We start from the raw sequence: 19,945 nt of genomic DNA, 5'->3' as shown, positions 1-19,945 counted from the left end.
ATGAGAGTTTTGAGAATGCACAGTCTAATGTAAGAAACACAATGCTGGCAACAATTATAATGTTCATCAATTGTATTTGGTTTTCAAAAGTCTTGCGTACAACCTTCCCTCTACTACAACTGAAGGGAATTTGGAGAGTCTGAGAATAAGTTATCTTTTTAACTAAACAACACGATAGCATGTGTTAAAACCTTTCTGTGTCTGATGGGGACACACATATTTCTATATATATCTATTTTTTTATATTAGAATAATGTGTGAAAAAAGGATAATTAATCTTGGTAAGTACAAATTTACAGCTTAATATTTATTCATAACATTAAAGTTTGTGTAAAATATTTCTATTTTTTTTTATTAGAGAGAGAAAGCACAAGCAGGGGGAGCGGCAGAGGGAGAGGCAGGCTCCCCGCTGAGCAGGGAGCCCAATGTAGGGCTCCATCCCAGGACCCCAGGATCATGACCTGAGTCAAAGGCAGACACTTAACTGACTGAACCACCCAAGTGCCCCTGTAAAATATTTCTAAAACAAAAATATTATACTGATGGCAAAAATAGTTTACAAAAGAGAATTCCTAAAATAAGAGTTTTTAGAACAAAAATAATTTGCTCTTGCTCCATATTTGATATAATAAAATCCAGCCAACCTCACAGAACACCATTTAAATATTTTCCATAAGGAAAACATTTTGAATTTGAAAGCCATCTGTTGAAGTTCGACACTTATATTACATTCAAACACCATTTAATTAGAAAAAGGGATTTGAATGTTTATGGGATTGCTAGTATCTGCTGTATTATTTTCTGTATTTGAACTAAACGTTTTCAAACTGGAGTTGGGTTTATTGTACGTTATTTCAACAAAGCTCAACCTAATATAAACTACCACAAATAATGCAATTATTGTAGATTACACGTAACTCCAGTGGAAACACAGAGCTTTTCCCATCACATCTGCCCCATCCATATGATGCACACCTACTCGTTCTTGGTAGTCCTTCTTACTTATCTCATTAAAGCTACTCCCAAGCTCTTTAGTCTGGATGAGATGTCCTTCCTGCATTTTCCTGGGTCTCTTTCTTCGTCCTTCTGTCTTCTTATTTTACTGCACCAGAGTTTTTGAAGGCGATGCCAATCTCCTATTTCTGTATACCTTACCATTCAGTATATGGAAGTCATGAGAAATGCAGTTTGATTTTTCTTGAACTAGTTTTGAATAATCAGGGGCTAGAAAAGTCTAGGAGAAATCCCATAAAGATCTACATTTTGACCTAATGAGGGACATAGATTTATGAAGAAATTGAAGAAAGCATGATTTTGGGATAAACATTTCTACTGGAATGGGAATACACGAATTTAGGGGTAAAAAACTGGATTATAGAGTTTTATTTGACCAGTGATAAACAGTTTGCCAATATGAGTTAATGGAGTTTTAAAAGTATTTCTAGAGAGCTAAATTGAGAAGTATGTATTTGATGTACCAGAAAATTTTTTAAAAATTAGGAATTTTTAATCTTGAGAGGGGGCCCCCCGATACATGTTGTGCTTTAGAAAGGTCATACATGCGTTCTTGTGTAGAATCAATTGCCATGCAGAGAGAACGAAAGCAAAGGTTCAGCTGTTGACTGGTAGTAAATATAATATAAGGATTATTTGATCCCAGAAGCAATTACATAAATAGAGCATCCAAGGTAAATTGTGGGAAAAAAATTAAAGGTTTATGACTAATGAATGTGTCTGAAGAATTAAAAACTAATAATGAAAACAAATTTTCAATTCTGGATAATTCAGAAAGATGGTAGCATTACTATGGCCTTGAGGCAGTACCAAAGGGGGGCTGGTTTTGGGGGTTTTGGAAAGAGGTTGATAAAATAATATAGAAATCACAATAGTCAATAGGAGTAAAGAAAGATATCTGAATGGAAGGTGTGTTTGTGTGTGTGTGTGTGAGAGAGAGAGAGAGAGAGAAAGAGAGAGAGAGTATGTGCAGAGTCCTAAGCACTAACTGGATATTGTCATGCACCACTCATAATGTGAGTATCTTCTATGTCTAAAGCACTGTAGGATATGTAAAATGGTAGCCCTTTGCCTTGCCTCATAAACACCAAGAGTAAAAATACAAACAAAACAAAACCCAGGAAAACAAAATGCCATCTTCCTAAGTTATTTCATTTTATAATTGATGAACTATTTTAATTTAATTTTGTAGTTGCATTACCATCTCCATGGGACATGTTATTTTTTTTCTTTTGCCATGACTTTTATGCATTACATTAGAATATTTCTCATTATTAATGGCGTACACTCAGAAAGCACTGGATAGCAGTAACTTACCAGTGAGGAAAATTAACTTCATGACACAACATGCAAACATACTTGAAGTCAAGGAAGGTGAAAACCAAGATAGAAATATATCTGAACGCTTGAAGAAAGCTACCAGAGAATTGAACAATTGGCTCTTACACCTTTGACCTCCCCTTGGACACTTCTGTCTGGATGTCACAGTGATAATTCAAATTCAACATGACCCAAATCTATTTCTTTATCTTCCACACACACACTCACCTCTCACTCTCTGTTTTCTCTTACTGGCTATAACTACCCTCTGAGCTGCCCAACCGAGACACTCTGTAAACATGCCCAGTTCCTTCCTCTGCAATCTTGAAACCCGGCAAATAACCCAGTTCTAATGGTTTGAATTTTCAACCTTTGCTCAATTTGGATTCTGTCATTTATCTCATTCAATAATTTTACTGAACACTAAATTTAGGTCATGTGTTGTCCTCTGGATAGCAAAGGAAAACGAAAAGAAACAGAGGAGACACAATCCCTACCCCCTTGGAGCATCCCTACCCCCATGGAGAACAAGTATGAATCAGCATCACAAATACAGAATTGAAGTTGCAAGAGAGATCAGGAAGGTTTCTCGGAATGGGATGCTTAAACTAAAGTCAAAAGAAAGAAGGGGGTAGGAACATTCCAGACGAAATTGTCATGAGTATACACAAAGGCTGAGGTTGGAGGGACATGGCAAGTATGGCTGAAGGAGGGAGAGACAGACAGACAGAGACAGGGGCAGGATAATAAACCAGGACAAGACGCGCATGGCAGCCACATTTAGACCTCCACCCTCACTGCTCTGGACAATTGCACTTGCCCACCAAGCTGTGCCTCTTCTCTTTTCTGCCATTTCTACTCCACTGCTTGTGTTTCCTCCAGATTGACCTTCCTAAACCTGAATTTTATCTTGTCCTTCTAATGTTTCTAACTCCTTCAGTGGGTTTCCCCTGTACACAAAACCCAAGTCTACCTTCATGACCCCAGGACTTCAGCACCCCCACCCCTCGCAGAACGGGAGCTCCAACCGTGACGGCGTGTCTGCCATTCCCTTGGCTACATATTCCCGCCTTGGCATCTAGTGAAACCCATCCATCCCTCAGGGCTCAGACCAAACATCAAGTTCCCCTCATCCTTCCAGCTAAATATTGGATCCCACTACACTTTGTGCCCACATCTACTGAAATAACATCTCACTATACATCCTAATTGTTTCTATTACTGTCTCCCTCCCTAGGCTCAGTCACTTTTTATTAAGGACCATCATTTATAAATCTGCACAGTGTCTGGTTTACATCAGACTAAAAAAAGAAGAAAGAAAATCTGTGCAACAGTTTAGAACAAAAACAGACATCATAACAATATCCACCTTTTCCAAATGGTTCTTAGAAACCTCATACTTATATCCAACTTTATAATACATGTTAAATCAAGCTAAATTAATGCTTTAGGGAAAATAAGTTCTATAAAAGAAAAACAACCACTGATATTTGGACCTTCTAACAATAAATCCTTGGGCCCAGGGTTATATGAAAAACATTTTCCGTAACAAATAACTCTCAACAAGAAGGATTTCGAGTTTTCATTTGTAGAACCGAAGCACACTATGATATTTTTTTTTGAAGCAAATGGTTGTGTAGTATTTCTCTAAAATTTCTTACTCTCTATTTCCCAGAAGAAGCTCTAGTGCAGCAGATGGAAGAGAAACAGATTGAGCCGTGAAGTGTGACTCCTCAGCCGGTGTCAGAAGCTGCACTGGGTTGCTATTTACAGTGGTCTCCCGTCTACCCCAAACGGCCCAGCCCTAGGAGGAGGAGGAGGAGGAAGCGTGGACTTGTAAAAACACTTCCATCAGTTTTCCTTTGCAAAAATCCAAGCAAAGGAACAATGTCAAGGTGTTGGCCTGTATTCTGCCTGATCCACCCACTACAATAAGACCTCTTCTTGCGTGTTTTCTACTTCCCGCTGCATCCCTGTTCCCACGCCCTGGGATACTGTCTCCTTTTCCCCAAATGGACTCACTCCTCAAAACCCAGCTCAGCTCTTAACCATCATGGTGTCGATCATCTTTCAGTCTATGATCTGAACTCACATCCTAGGATACCATTGCTAGATGGCCTCCTGTTGATATTGATGTTAGTAACAGTCTAGGCCTCTTGGGGACCCAACAGTTTTTGTCAAATCTGATATATTATTCAAACGTTAAGCCCGTATAGCTCGCGCAATGGAAAAAAAACCTCAGAATTTGTAGTCAGTATATAATGAATCCAAACATTAGTTCTCAAACCAATTTAGCTGTTTAATATTGAGATTAACATTAATATTAAAATATCTTTTTCTTACCTATATAATAAGAATAACAATATCTGCTTCATGGTATTGTGAGGACCAACTGAAGTCATAATTTACATGTGCTTTGTAAAGACTAAAGAGCTTGTTGATTATTTTAAAATTTACATTAAGGGCGCCTGGGTGGCTCAGTTGGTTAAGCGACTGCCTTCGGCTCAGGTCATGATCCTGGGGTCCTGGGATCGAGTCCCGCATCGGGCTCCCTGCTCAGCGGGGAGTCTGCTTCTCCCTCTGACCCTCTTCCCTCTCGTGCTCTCTCTCATTCTCTCTCAAATAAATAAAATCTTAAAAAAAAAATAAAAAATAAAATAAAATAAAATTTACATTAATTTTCTTTAATTTCTCCAACTCAGTATTTAGCTTGTTGAGGCAAGGGACTGGTTATGTCTTGGCTTCAATTCTCTCATCTAAAATGAAGACAATAACACCAACCTAATAGGGGTTACTGAGAAGGTAAATGGTATCAGAGACCCACAGAGCCCAACCCTGAGCTTGTGTGTGCCACGTATCCAATAACTTAGTTTCTCTCTCCCCTTTTCTGTATATTCTGGAGTGCCACCTCATACCTTGGCATATTGGATGTTTCCTCTATTAGAGGAATTATTCCTCTAAACAGCAAAATCTGTTTCTTCTCTAACTCTTAAGAAATGAGAATACCTTTTATTTGTTTAATTTTTTAATTTTTAAAAAGATTTTATTTGAGAGAGAAAAAGAGCATGTGCACGCGAGTGGGGGAAGAGGCAGAGGAGAGGGAGAGAGAGAATCTCAAGCAGGCTCTGCACTGAGCGCGGAGCCCGATGTGGGGCTCGGTCTCAGGACTCTGAAATCATGACCCAAGCGGAAACCAAAAGTTAACTGACAGCCACCCAGGAGCCCCAAGAATACCTTCTAAAAGAAAATCTGACCACAACAAAAGTGCAGCTGCCCAATACGGTTCTTTTAAATAGGACTTGACTTACAAAAATAATGAACAGTAAAACTAGTATTATCCACTCCTATAGGACTATTAATGAGAACACATTCCTCAACATTATGAATTTACTTTTAAAATATCAACCTATTTCCACAATTTCTTTTTTTAAGTTGAAAGTGTAAAGGATTATTGAGCCTTCGAGGAGAAACAAAGACTTACCCCGGCCTCACTGACGCACACTCTTCCTCTTTCCCGCCCTTCACGCTGTCCATTCTGTGAACCCCTGTCCAAGATACTGCACTTTTTCATGATGTCTGCCATTTTCTGGTATACTGTAATTTACTCATTAATTGTGTTTATTGACTACTTTCTGTGTTTTTCTACCTTGCTGTAATGTAATCTCCAGTGGGCAGGAAACTTTTATCTGTTGTGTTTTCTGATCAACACCCAACACCTAGAACGGTGCTTGAGACCTAAGGGGCCTGTGGCTTACATGGAAGATATATGACATCACTTTTGGCTGCTTTGATTGACTCATTTCCTGGCTCTTCTGTTTCTCAAAACTTTAAACTTGACAAGAACAGGGTTCAGAGATTTGGTTGTAAGGTCCCTATTTTATTTTATTGCTTTTTTGGAAACTGAACAGAAGCCAGCTCTTGCAACACTGAAAAAGAAGTCATTATTGAAGCGGTGGGGGGGGGGGTGGATAGCACTCAGGGAAGATTCTGGTCAAAGATCACCATGACAGCAACCGGCTGTTTTGTTCTAGGAAGGAACACACCCTTACTGGGGAAGAGGCTCCAGTTAACCTAATTTTGACACAAAGTGGATGACTGAGCTCCATATTGCTTATGCATTCAAAACTCATTTTACAGTATTGTAAGATACAGCAAAGCCAGAAATGTCCATGAAACAAAGACCGGATGTTACAGACCCATCGGAACTGCCATCTTTCCTTGCAAAGGAGATGGACTATGGATTTCAAGAAAGAACACTCAAAAATAGAGTTCAGTTATTTGTTAAGTACCAGTGTTGGTTTCTTAGTTGTGACAAAGTATGGTAATATAAGAAAACAGGAGATACTGGATGGGGGGTATATGGCAACTCTCTGCATTACCTCTGCAACTTTTCCGCAATTCTAAAATAATCCCAAACCAAGAATGTTTATTTAAAAATGGAGAAAAATAACTTCAAGTAGATTGGCCAAAATCTTACAATAAATATTTAGAAGATGAAATATGGATAATTTTCCTCCACTCTTGTTTTTATATTTTGTTCATGTTTTCAACACCTTTTTTAGTCTTATAATTGAGATGAGTATGATACACACAATAAAAGTAATTTTTGTATTTCTATAATCTAAAACACATGCAGTTCTAATAACTTTTAAATTCCCTACTGAATAACAAGGGGAAAATATAAAGGTTACTTGATTTTATTAACAAAACCTTGTTTTAGCTCAGTGGGAATCCATTTGAAAGAACCCATTCTCTTGATGGGCTCTTAGTATGGTTATCTCTCCGTTCTTTAAGTGGATGGAATAGTTAGTTGACAGCTGACAGCAGGGATCATGATGATTCCATTTGTGAAGAAATTTTAACAGGAATATTTCAAAGCCAGATCACTTTAGTTATTAGTTTTAATTGGGAATATCTCCAAATACACTTAGGGGCTGAAAAGTGAACTTTTGGCTAATATGAGCCATTTGGCAATTCTTTGATCCTGGATTTCCCCACATTTCTGTTTGTTATATTATAATCAGAAATTATCTTATGAAACACAGAACCCTAATAAGACCTCCATTTGAAACACAATTAAGAAAAACAAAACTGGAGCCAAATACCCAAACCGTACAACTACTTAAGAGCAGCGTTTACCCTTGGAGGACGGGAGGAGCACCAAGTGGGCATGTGGGCTGATGGTGATGTCCACCCCTTCATCTACCACTGTTCATTTTGTGAATACTCACCAAACAATACCCTTACGATCTGTATCCTTTTCCGTATGTAAATAATACTTCAATTAAAACCAAAACATTAAATAAAACAAGAAATCCACAAAATTAGTTAGACAGGTTGTTGAATATGAGTTTCTCTGTGACTCTTCAGTGAGCCCAAATTGTACCTCTACCTGGTGAACCAGGAAAGTCTGGGGCGAGGGGTCCCCAAATTCTCCCAGCAAGTCCAGCCTTGCTATCCAACTCATTCTTTGGTGAATTAGTTGTTTTAAATATCAAGTTAAAAAATTGCATAACACGGCCTCCAATCAAAACCTGAGAAATGAAGAGGTACAGCCGCTTTGGAAAACAGTGTGGTGTTTCCTCAAAAAATTAAAAACAGAGCTACCCTATGACCCAGCAATTGCACTCCTGGGTATTTACCCCAAAGACACAGATGTAGTGAAAAGAAGGGCCATATGCACCCCAATGTTCATAGCAGCCATGTCCGCAATAGCCAATCTGTGGAAAGACCCGAGATGCCCTTCAACAGATGAATGGATAAAGAAGATGTGGTCCATAGATGCAATGGAATATTACTCAGCCATCAGAAAGGATGAATACCCAGCTTTTACATCCACATGGATGGGACTGGAGGAGATTATGCTAAGTGAAATAAGTCAAGCAGAGAAAGTCAATTATCATATGGTTTCACTTATTTGTGGAACATAAGGAATAGCTTGGAGGACATTAGGAGAAGGAAGGGAAAAATGAAGGAGGGGGACATCGGAGGGAGAGACGAACCATGAGAGACTACGGACTCTGAGAAACAAACAGCGTTTTAGAGGGGAGGGGGGTGGGGGATGGGTTAGCCTGGTGATGGGTATTAAGGAGGGCACGTGGAGCCCTAGGTGCATGGAGCACTGGGTGTTATACACAAACAATGAATCATGGAACACTACATCAAAAACTAACGATGTACTGTATGGTGACTAACATAACATAATAAAAAAAAAAAAGAAATACGGGAAAATCCCCCCCTCCAATGATGCCAGATCACTGCATCTCACTTCATAGTGAGCCCAAAATCGAGCAGCAAAAATTCACAGAACACCTACTGTGTACAAGTATCATGATGAATGTGCCAAGGACACAGGACCCAGAGCACAGAAGCCTCTCCTCTTTAGCTTGACAGACGGGACACATACAAACCTCCCCCAGGTGATCTATGTAATACCAGGTGTGCTGTGTGCTGAGGACGTGGGGCTTTCTAGCCCAACACACTGGAGTTTACTTACAGATTGAACAAACACACAATAAAACTGAAGTGCCTGCTGAAATTTAGGCTCGATTTACAGAGAAATAAAAATGGGCAACATTCTGGAGTGTTATTCAGCAGTACTTAGCTCTGAACCTTTTTGACATAGTTATAAAATGACAGAATATGCAGAAAGCAGAGTATCCTAAAAACAAAATCTAAAACAATACTATAATTCTATTAAGTATAAATCCAGTAAGTGTGTTGATGTGGCTTAAAACTAACCATGAGATTGATCGAATGCTGCATTATTTGTTGAAAATTCTGTACATTTTTAAACAGTTTAACAACCTATTTGAAAATCCCAGGACTCCAAAATCACAACAAAACGTTTTTTACACTTAACTATGAAAGAAGAGTAAAACCTATACAAGGAAAATTCTACCTAATCGGGAAATTTAAAATTTGATATTTAATAAAGATATTAAGTGTTCCTGGATATATAAAATTAAACCATGTAAAAATTCCATTTTCTTCTTCAGAGTTACAATTTTTATAAAATTCCAACAAAAAATGTCAATGGTTCTAGGATGTATATAGAAAATTAATAAATAAGAACATGAATGGCTGGACACTTTGAAAGTAACAGGGACAACCTAAAGTTTTTGAGTCTTACTTAAAATAAATCAGAACTAGGGGCGCCGCGGTGGCTCAGTCGGTTAAGCGTCCAACTCTTGGTTTTGGCTCAGGTCATGACCTCAGGGTCTTGGGATTAAACCAGAGCCAGAGTCAGGCTCCCTGCTCAGTGGGGAGTCTGCTTCTCCTCTCCCTCCCCCCACAACCCCCCCAGTTCATGGTCTCTCTCTCTTTCTGAAATAAATACACAAATAAATATCGTCAAAAAATAAATCAGAACCAGAATAGAAATGAAAAAAACAAAGCTGCATAGATTCAAACAGTAGTTTTCTCAATTCCAAAAAAAAAGACAGTACCAAACAGACAAAAAAAAAAAAAAAAATCAAGGAGTTTCAGACAAACTTCTTGGTTATGGACACATTAATTTTGTAGTGCTAAACAAAATACATTTTCCCTGCACAAAAGGATGGCGTCTAAAACAACATTCAAGCCAGTTTCATGAATGAGGAAGAGTAAATAGGACCTGTCACTGAGGTTCTCCTCCTGAAGCTTTCCATCTCTGATCTATGAATGTTATGAGTGTGTGTGTGTGTGTGTGTGTGTGTGTGTAGAGATGCACTGTTTGTTGCATATATATGTTATCTACACGTATGTATGATAAATTCACATACATGCTATATCTATGTACACTACACAGATACATGTACTATACAAAAGGTCTATAAGAATCTCAGGCAAACCATGATAATGACAATAGCAGTTACATCTGGACTTTGGAAGCTGGGTAAATTTTGATTCACTTGATAGAATTTTTTGTTACTTTCCAAACTTTCTAACAATTACAAATTACTTAGGGAAAATTTTTAATAAGCATATAACTTTTGGATGCCATAAAATCATAAATTTGTAAAAATTTGCACATGTTAGGAAAATTTAAAATATAACAGAGAGTATTTTGGGGACGTGGGACTCCAGGAGTTAATTAATTTCTTACTCAATGTCCTTTCTTCTTAAATCTGCTATAAAGAGCCCACATCCTCTCTGTGATGGTAAAGTTAGGGTTTATCTGTAAAACTAATGTGCAGAGGCTGGGGAATACTAGCATGGAGGTTGAAGGAGACTGCGGTACTGTGACCCGACCAGATATTAAAGCTCATTATATTACAAAATACTTAAAATATTTTATTTAATACAGATAAATAGAATAATAAATCAATGAAAAAACTGTCCGAAATAGATTCAACTATATATGAGAAACTTAATATAATACAATAAGCTTTCGAATGCAAACAAGTTAAAAAGAATCATCCAATAAATTTAGTTGAGATATTTAGCAGTAATTTGGAAGGAAAAACTAAAAGAAGAAAGGGGAAGTTAAAGTTAGTAGACGTGATCTACCAAATGAACGCCAGGAGGATTAAGGAGTTAAGTACCAAACTAAAACACTACGTTAGATAGAAGTCAAAGTAGCAGCGAATACAGTAGGCTATGTAAGAGATTATGAATAAATACATTTTTAGCTTTAATGTATTAGAGACGATCAAAAGGAAGTTTATCACATTAAATACACAGATGTAAAATCTCTGTAAAAAAGTTAAAAAAAGCAAAATATTGTGAAAATATTTACAGCAGAATTTTGATAGGCAGAATGTCTAATATAGTTTCTTCAAAATTACAAAAAAAATTAGGACAAATGAGGGAAGTTATAAATAAAAATTAGCAGAACATAAAATTAGAAGTTATCCAAATATGCAGAAAGAAATTCTTATTTGCAAGCAGGCAACAAATTACATCTGAGATACTGTTTTACAACTACTAAATTAGCCAAAATAAATTTTAAAAGATAAAATGCTGTAAGAATGTGGAGAACTTGTCCACTGCATTTCTGACTGCATCCATTTATAACTCATTTTGAAAGCAACATGGCAAGAGGCAGCGAGGGTGGTAAAGATGTTCATCCGCTTTAACTCTGATAGTCTATCTACAGAACTTATATGGAACATGTAATTCCTCAGAAACAAGAGATCTGCACAAAAATTTTGGAAATGGTCACGTTAAGTAACTGCATGATACAGCAAACTAATATGGAATTACTTAGAAATAGGGAAAATGCTTATTGTATAATGATAAGTGAACACAAAAATATACTATATGCTACATTTTTTTCAATTACGTAGGAAATACAGATGACAAAAGGCAAAGTATGAAAATAATTTATGTGTTAAAGTATAGTAAGAGTATTAGTGTTTCCTAGTTTATATATGTTTCAATCCAACTGTTTCTGATAATTGACACAAAGCATATGTTAAAATCACGGTCTTTATGAAATAGGTAAGAATTTTGTCCATGAATAAGGCAGTTAGTGAAAAATACGTTTCCAGCCAGAGCATCTGACGTGTGTGTGTGTGTGTGTGTGTGTATCTCACAGAAGAGCACCTAGTCAGTAAGTCACGCACTTCCCTTCACAAGTGCAAACCTGTACGTACAGAACTACACCTGTTCTGCTCACCTCACAGTCAGTGTGAAGGTTAAGGACACAGTAGCCGTGACAGTAACTATCCCAGCGCGTGCCTGCCCGGCACAGTCTGTGCTCCAAACATGTTCCTTCAAAATAAATAAAAGAGAAACAATACCAAGGATTTCTTAAGGTGTGCTGCTATTGAATGTAATACAAATACTGCTTTTCATCTTCGAAATGCAGGAATTAGAGTCGAGCATTGGGGGATGCCCTGCCCAATCCGAGGTTTCAGGGATCTGTAAGACTCTGGAGTAAGTGGGACATGAACAAAGGCAGGAATCACTTAAGAACTCTTACAAGATCATAAACTTGTGGATTTCCTGGAAAAGCATTAAAATCTCTGCATGTGTGCATGTGTGTGTGTGTAAAATGAACTTTTTGAAAACTAAGGCAACAAATCAAAGAAATCACAAACGCACACCTGCTGCAATATGAGCTTCCCTGGGAGGCAGGGCACGCCATGCGCCCTGAGGAAGTGTTTACCTTTACCTGGCCTTCTCTGACTTCGGTAGACAGAATCTACGCTAACATGCGGTACTTTCTTCCTGGAGGGCTAGACAAGGTTTCTGACAAAGGCATGATCTGTGAGACTATGTGGCCCTTTCCTCCTCCGCTCTGCTTGTGGGACAGGACAGCCCTCAGGCTCTGCTCACTGAAGGACAGAACGTGCTGTGCACGGGCTGTGCCCGGAAGCCCCCTCCAGTTTAGATGCAACTTTCACAGTCTCCGTGCACTGGTCCACTCTCGGGCCCCCAGAGCAGAGGCCATCCTCCACACCTGTGGACGCCAGGCTCCCTGACTCGTAAATGCCTCTGTGCCCGAAACCTACCTGTTTCTTCTGGACCCTGAAGGGCACGCTTGTTCCTGCTGCTTTGGCTGGAGTTGCCCTCTCCTGCAGCGGGTGGTGCGAAGATCCCCTAAGAAGAGAGAAACCCCAAGTTACTGCAAAGACATCTGAGGTGCAGGAGGCGGCAGTGCGGGGGGAGCCCACACCTGGGGCTGCAGCTGCTTGCTGCAAACTCACTTTCAGAGCCGAGGTGACAGCTGGAGCCTTCCGCACGGCTGCCCCGGGGGCCGCGGCTCCGGCCTGGGGGGAGCCTGGCAGCCGCTTTGCCTGGTGTTGCCGCAGCTCCGCCTGGAGGCTCCCCAGCTCGGTCTGAAGGGCGGCCACCCTGCAGAAAGCCAGCACCGAGAGGCAGCCGGCCATCAGGGCCAGCAGCAGGGTCACGGCCAGCAGCGCTCCATCTTTGGAGAATGGGACAGAGGGGCTTTCCTTCAGGGGGGGGATGGAGACACACTCCCTCAGTTTCATTTCTTCTCCCCTCTCCAGGCAGGGAGAAAGGCGTGACCGCTGGCCTGCACAGCCATCCATGGCACTCCTGGAACTTTGGAGGTTCGGGCCTTTCGAGTGAGCGAGCGCAGGGAATGGATCATTTCCTGTGAGCTGTGCTTGCTGGTGTCCTGCACTGACTCCAGGGCCTGGCCCTGCTGTCGCCCGCAGGAGAGCTCTCCTGAGCCTCCCGCCGACTGCCCCGCTGCATCCCGGCCCCCACTGTATGATAGGTCTTCCTGGCACTGGCCCTTCAATCCGATTGCCCAATCATTTCCTCATTTCACTTTCAGTTTTTGTAAGAATTTTAATGGCATCTCAAGACACACACACACACACACACACACACACACACACACGCACATACGCATACACGGGCCCCGTGCATCCCCCGGCGTGACGGGACTCGAGGTGTGGGCTGGTCCACTGGGGAGAGCCCCGCGGCCGTCCAGGTGCGGGACAAGCATGGCAGGGCTGCCCCACTCGGGGCCACATGGCTCCGGGCGGCAGGGGGAAAAGAACATTGAGGTTCCTGGTGCTGTAATAAAAATAATTAATGTGAAGGTCAGATAAGCTAAGTGGCAGCCCTGAACTGTACTCAGCTGGAGAATGATTTATGAACGGTCTCTAGGTAGGAAACAGAATGAGACGACCTCAGAGGAGGCACGGAAGTCCACTGGGGAATAGTCGCTTTATTACTGTCTCAGCAACGCAACACACAGACTGTGACCGAATCTGGGAGGTGTATTTAGAGTCCATTGGAGGCGTTCTTTCTCTGCAGGGGATGCATTTTGAGGGGAAACCTGTGCGCGCCCTTCCTACTGGGACTGGCCACCCTGACAAGCCCTCCCACCGATCTGCAAGTGGTCGCTCACTGCGACGTGGTCTGGGAAACCCAGCCTTCTCTCCGGCTCCCTGTGCCTCCGCCCAGCCCCACTGGGAGCAGCATGCTCTCTCCCTACAGTCCTTGTTAGGCTGACTCTGCCCCAGCCTAATGGGCATGCGAACAACCTGACTCAGCCCACAGACACTTTGGCTTCCAGTCTCTGCTGCTGGACTTGGTCTGGCTGCAAAGACGGCAGTCCTGCCCTGTCTCGATGGCGGGCTTCTGGACGTTTCCCGGCTGCTCTGCCCCCAGCACAGGCGTGTGGTCAGGAGCTCACACCTCCACAGTGTTCCTGGGCATGAGCTGAGGCCAGGGACACATGACTCCTCTGTGTGCTCCGTCCCCCTCCCATTCTGTACCAGCTTCAAACAGCAAGTTGCAGAAACCGTGTGAGCAAGGAGAAGGGCTCCAGAACCAGGCTGTGACTCTCTCTGGGCAAAATACGTGGTCTCCTCATCTGTGAAATGGGAGGATGGCTGTCCCTGAGAATTCTAACAAGCCTTATAGGAATGCAGAACAAACTATATTTAGGCTGCCTCCATTTCTCATCCATGTTCACTCATTACGAGAAGTCTTTTTATTGCAGACAGCACCACCGCAGATGTCTCTGTGCATGTCCCCCTGTAACGCCTGCAGGGGTCTGACAGCAGACACCTGCTGGGAGTCTGCACATCTTCACCTTCACCAGGAGCCACAGAGACCTCCCACTGAGGTGTGCGCGCTAGGGGTGATGTCATCAGACACTCATTTTTGCCTATTAGGACTGTTATCTTTTTTCTTTGTGAGTTCTAAGACCTTTTTAAATGACTTTTAAAGAACTTTAGAAAAACTTCACAAAGTTCTTTCAGAGATGACCTTGGTCCCCCCACATCAGCCGTTCTCCAATCTCTGAGGTGGAAGGGCGTCTCTGAGTGTGTGTCAGACGTCAGGTGACCGCGTCTTCTGTCACGGCCCCTGTCACCAGGCCCATCTTGGTGACACACACTAGTGACGTTCCAGAGAAAACAGAATTCGTTTGGGGACTATATTAGACCCTCTGTGTGAAAGTAAGGGAGACTCACTCAGGTTCCGTGTGTGTACGAGTGTTACCTACATACATACAGAAATAAAAGAATTCAAGGCAGAGCTGGAAACCCATCACTCTCTTCTTTCACTCAGGACACTTGCAGCCATTGCTTCTTCCTGGAAGCTGACCTTCTTCCACTTCCGGGGGGGCCATGCTTCTCCATATTCTGCTGTAAAAAGTCCAAAGACAGGGACTAATTTGATTGTGTTAGAGAATTAGCTCTGCCTCCGTCTCTCTTTGGGGCAGAGACCTTCATGGCCGACTGTCTCCAGAGAGAGCCACTGAGCAGCCTCCATGCGGGTCAACTTACAACACGTGTCTCATCTCGCACCAGGCAGTGGGCAACCCTAAGCATGGAGAGGGCAGCAGGGCGGCGGCCTCCCCGACCCACGTGTGAGCTCGTGGCCAAGGCGTGTGTGCGTCGCCCACAGCGATGCCACCACTGAACTTCTCCGGAGACAGGTAGAAACCAAATGGCAGTCATGTGCTCCTGAGTTTCTTACTAGAGGAACAAACGGAAGTTATTACTCCATAAATCGAGGATCTGTTTCCTGCTGAGGAAACGGTTTGACAATAATTTAACTGAAATTCTGTTCAACAAATAGCATGCTATTCACTGAATAACATGCCATACCACAAGTTTATTCAGGGAAGGAAGCCAGCGTACCTGAGCCACAGAGTGTTCTCGGCCAGGATGGAGCTATTTTTACCCACTTCTTTTTCTCACCTAGAATAGAAAACACTCCTGTGTAATACAGCTCTACCAGATGTAATAAATGAATCCATGTTCCTTGTCCCATCCACTCAGGATTGCGTAGATGGGAACATGTGAGAGTATATGTGAAAAGAATTTAAGTTATGAGTTTATCCAAGGGTGTGAACCAGAGAATAAAACAAACATGCACTCTTTGGCTGCCTGCAGCTTATACTGAAAACCTCAAAAATATTCAAAAAGCTTAATTAGAAACTTCTGGCTTAATAGTATTATGAAGAATTAGCACCTTTAGGACACCCCTCTTATACCACTTCTTTGAGGACAAATTGTCTTTCCTGAGGATTTGGACCACTCAATCATGTAGACAACTCTTCTAGACATGTGGATGTAGCTAACAATTGATCTTGGTAAAACCGGCTTCCTAAAGTGCTCAAAATATGGTAAACAGCTGGATACGAATAATTATTACATTTGAGAAACAATCACGTTGTTTTCTGTTGGAAATATATATGCAGCCAGTGAAATGGATTTGTAAGGCTAAATGCTAATCACTTGGTAACTTAACTGTGAAGTAATGGTATAGTTTTCTGGTCATTTCATATATAAAAAATAATGTTGGCAATACTAATTCCTAATTCTCAATAGTTACATTAAAAATAGAAGCATGTGCATTTACGGGAGCTGAATTTGTGTCACCGTTGGGAAGAACATCCACTTTTGTTCAGTATTCATTTTCATTTGCAAATGCATCTTTAGTTTGTTGTGGGACTGCTTTCGGATGTAATGCTCTTGAGTAACAGTGTTTAAGGGTGTGCTTTCAAGAAATTTCTGTTGACTTCAATATATTTTCGATGATAGTGCAGTATAGTTTGCTCTTCTTTACCTTTATAATACCAACACGAATAAAATTTTAATTAGTATTAAGATGGATATGTGTCAGTCATTGCAATCATCTACCTATTTCATATACATGCATGAATTTGTCTGTGTCACATACACAGACACAGAACACACACTGACACCTAGGAATATTTGAATAAAAGTTGCTCAGACTCAACCCACCTCAAAAACATTGGGAGAAATGATAGAGTGATTCTACCCATGCAAGAAATATTACTCTTTGCCTGTAAAAATTAGTAAGGCAGAACTCACAAACATTTAAAATACCTTATTCGGAATTTCGCTCAATAAATGTTAGAAGTAAAATGATGGAGGTGGGGAGTGCAGGTCAGACATGTCTGCATGCCCAACCAAGGCTACTTCACTACCTTAACAGACTCTTTCCTGCCCCAAATCTAGGAACTGATTTTTTTTTCTAACTTCTGCACTACTTCATTTTTTTTTTTAGTTTAAATTCAAGGTGCACCTGGGTGGCACAGTCAGGTAAGCATCCAACTCGACTCCTGATTTTGGCCCAGGTCATGATCTCAGGGTTGTGAAATTGAAACCCCAAGTCGGGCTCCACTCTGGGCGTGGAGCCTGCTTAAAATTCTCTCTCCCTCTGCCCCTCCCCCAATGCCTGCATGCGTGCACTCATGCTCTCTCTCATAATAAATAAATAAATTAAATAAATAAATAAATAAATAAATAAATAAATAAATTTAAGTTAGTTCACATATAGTATAGTACTGGTTTCAGGGGGGTAGGATGTAGTGATTCATCAGTTGCATACAACACCAAGTGCTCATTACTTCAGGTGCCCTCCTTAATGCCTGTCACCCCATTACCCCATCTCCCCACCCACCTCCCCTCCAAGCAACCCTCAGTTTGTTCTCTATATTCAAGAGTCTCTTATGGCTTACCTCCCTCTCTGTTTTTAATCTTATTTTATTTTTCCTTCTCTTCCCCTATGTTCATCTGTTTTCTTAAATTTCTCAAATTCCACATGAGTGAAATCATATGGTATTTGTCTTTTTCTGACTGATTTATTCTGTTCAGCATAATACCCTCTAGCTCCATTCACGTCATTGCAAATGCAAGATTTCATTTTTGATGGCTGAGTAATATTCCAATATAGTAATATTCATATATATATGATATATATGATATATACACACACACACACCCCACATCTTCTTTACCCATTCATCTGTCAATGGACATTTGGGCTCTTTCCATAATTTGGCTATTTTAAAAAAATAATATATATATATATATATATATATATATACTTTTATTATGTTCAATTAGCCAACATATAGTACATCATTAGTTTTTGATGATCAACAATTCATTAGTTGTGTATAACACCCAGTGCTCATCACATCACATGCCCTCCTTAATACCATCACCCAGTTACCCCATCCCCCCACCCCCCTCCCTTCTGTAACCCTCAGTTTGTTTCCCAGAGTCTAAGAGTCTCTCATGGTGTGTCCCCCTCTCTGATTCCCACCCCCCTTCAGTTTTCCCTCCCTTCCCCTGTGGTCCTCCACTCTATTCCTTACGTTCCACATAGGAGTGAAACCATATAATAAACTGTCTTTCTCTGCTTGACTTATTTCACTCAGCATAATCCCCTCTAGTTCCATCCATGCCAATGCAAATGGTGGGTATTCATCCTTTCTGATGGCTGAGTAATATTCCATTGTGCATATGAACCACATCTTCTTTATCCATTCATCTGTTGAAAGATATCTCAGCTCCTTCCACAGTTGGGCTATTTTGGACATTGCTGCTATAAACATTGGGGTGTAGGTGCCCCTTCTTTTCACTAGCTCTGTATCTTTGGGGTAAATATCCAGTAGTGCAACTGCCAGGTCGTAGGGCGGTTCTATTTTCAACTTTCTGAGGAGCCTCCATACGGTTTTCCAGAGTGGCTGCACCAGCTTGCATTCCCACCAACAGTGTAGGAGGGTTCCCCTTTCTCCACATCCTTGCCAACATTTGTTGCTTCCTGACTTGTTAATTTTAGCCATTCTAACTAATGTGATGTGGTATCTCATTGGTTTTGATTTGTATTTCCCTGATGGCTAGTGATGTGGAGCATTTTTTTCATGTGCCTGTTGCCCATTTGTATGTCTTCTTTGGAGAAGTGTCTGTTCATGTCTTCTGCCCATTTCTTGACTGGATTATTTGTTTTTTGGGTGCTGAGTTGGGTAAGTTCTTTATAGATCTTGGATACCAGCCCTTTATCTGATATGTCATTTGCAAATATCTTCTCCCATTGCATGGGTTGCCTTTTAGTTTTGTTGACTGTTTCCTTTGCTGTGCAGAAGCTTTTTATCTTGATGAAGTCCCAGTAGTTCATTTTTGCTTTTGTTTCCCTTGCCTTTAGAGACTTGTCTAGAAAGAATTTGCTGTGGCCAAGGTCAAAGAGGTTATTGCATAATTTGGCTATTGTTGATAGTGCTGCTATAAACATTGGGGTGCATGTGCCCCTTTGAATCAGTATTTTTGTATCCTTCAGATAAATACCTAGGAGTGCATTGCTGGGTGGTAGGGTAGAAACTGATTTCACTTAGACGTCTGTCTTTGTGAGATTCTGACCAATTGCATGCTTAAATCGTAATCACTGAAATGCAGCTCTGGTGACTCCACATACATTGCCTTTGGTTGCTAAGCGTGGACGTACTAGTGAGGTTTCTAACAAGCAGATGGGGTGGGGGTGGGCTCATGAGAGAGAGTTCGTCATCTTTAAAGAGAAACACAAGAAACACTCACTCTGTCACACGTCCTCACAGGACAACAGAGAATGGTGCCAGTAGTCTGCAACTGCTGAGATGCCCAGGCTGACAGGCTGAGGGTAGGAGAGCAGGGTCATGGAAGAGACCTGGTCTTGAACCCCATGACTGTGCTGCTGAAGTCATCAATCTTCGTGTTCCATATTCAGGGACTTCTTATATTAAGTAATACATTTTCCTTCTTCTTTAAGCCCACTTGCTACATGATTAGATGCTGAGCCTCCCAGAGACGTCCTAACTAATTCTGCTAGCTTGAGGATATTTATAGTCCTGCAATTAAAGACTTTTTGTACAGAACAGTTTTGAATGTTCTTTCAGAATTTT

At 41.1% G+C, this 19,945-nt stretch overlaps 1 protein-coding gene across 1 annotated transcript in view; it reads right to left on the bottom strand.

Annotated features, from left to right (window-relative positions):
- Positions 1-13,570, bottom strand: part of TNFSF13B (TNF superfamily member 13b) — a 32,942-nt gene extending 19,372 nt beyond the window's left edge. The window contains exons 1-2 of the mRNA XM_028087380.2: positions 12,969-13,570; positions 12,774-12,861 (exon numbers count right to left, since the gene is read on the bottom strand). Of these exons, the coding sequence (XP_027943181.1) occupies positions 12,774-12,861; positions 12,969-13,316 (436 nt within the window). The 5' untranslated portion in view covers positions 13,317-13,570. The remainder of the gene's footprint in view (positions 1-12,773; positions 12,862-12,968) is intronic.
- Positions 13,571-19,945: the final 6,375 nt, after the last annotated feature.

The sequence above is a fragment of the Eumetopias jubatus genome, unplaced genomic scaffold (genome assembly GCF_037043125.1).
Source record: "Eumetopias jubatus isolate StellerSeaLion01/CBP00866 unplaced genomic scaffold, mEumJub1_p1.0 scaffold_3, whole genome shotgun sequence".
Lineage (NCBI taxonomy): Eukaryota > Metazoa > Chordata > Mammalia > Carnivora > Otariidae > Eumetopias > Eumetopias jubatus.
The sequence above is the reverse complement of the archived record's forward strand: the minus strand, read 5'-3'. Positions and strand labels throughout refer to the sequence as shown.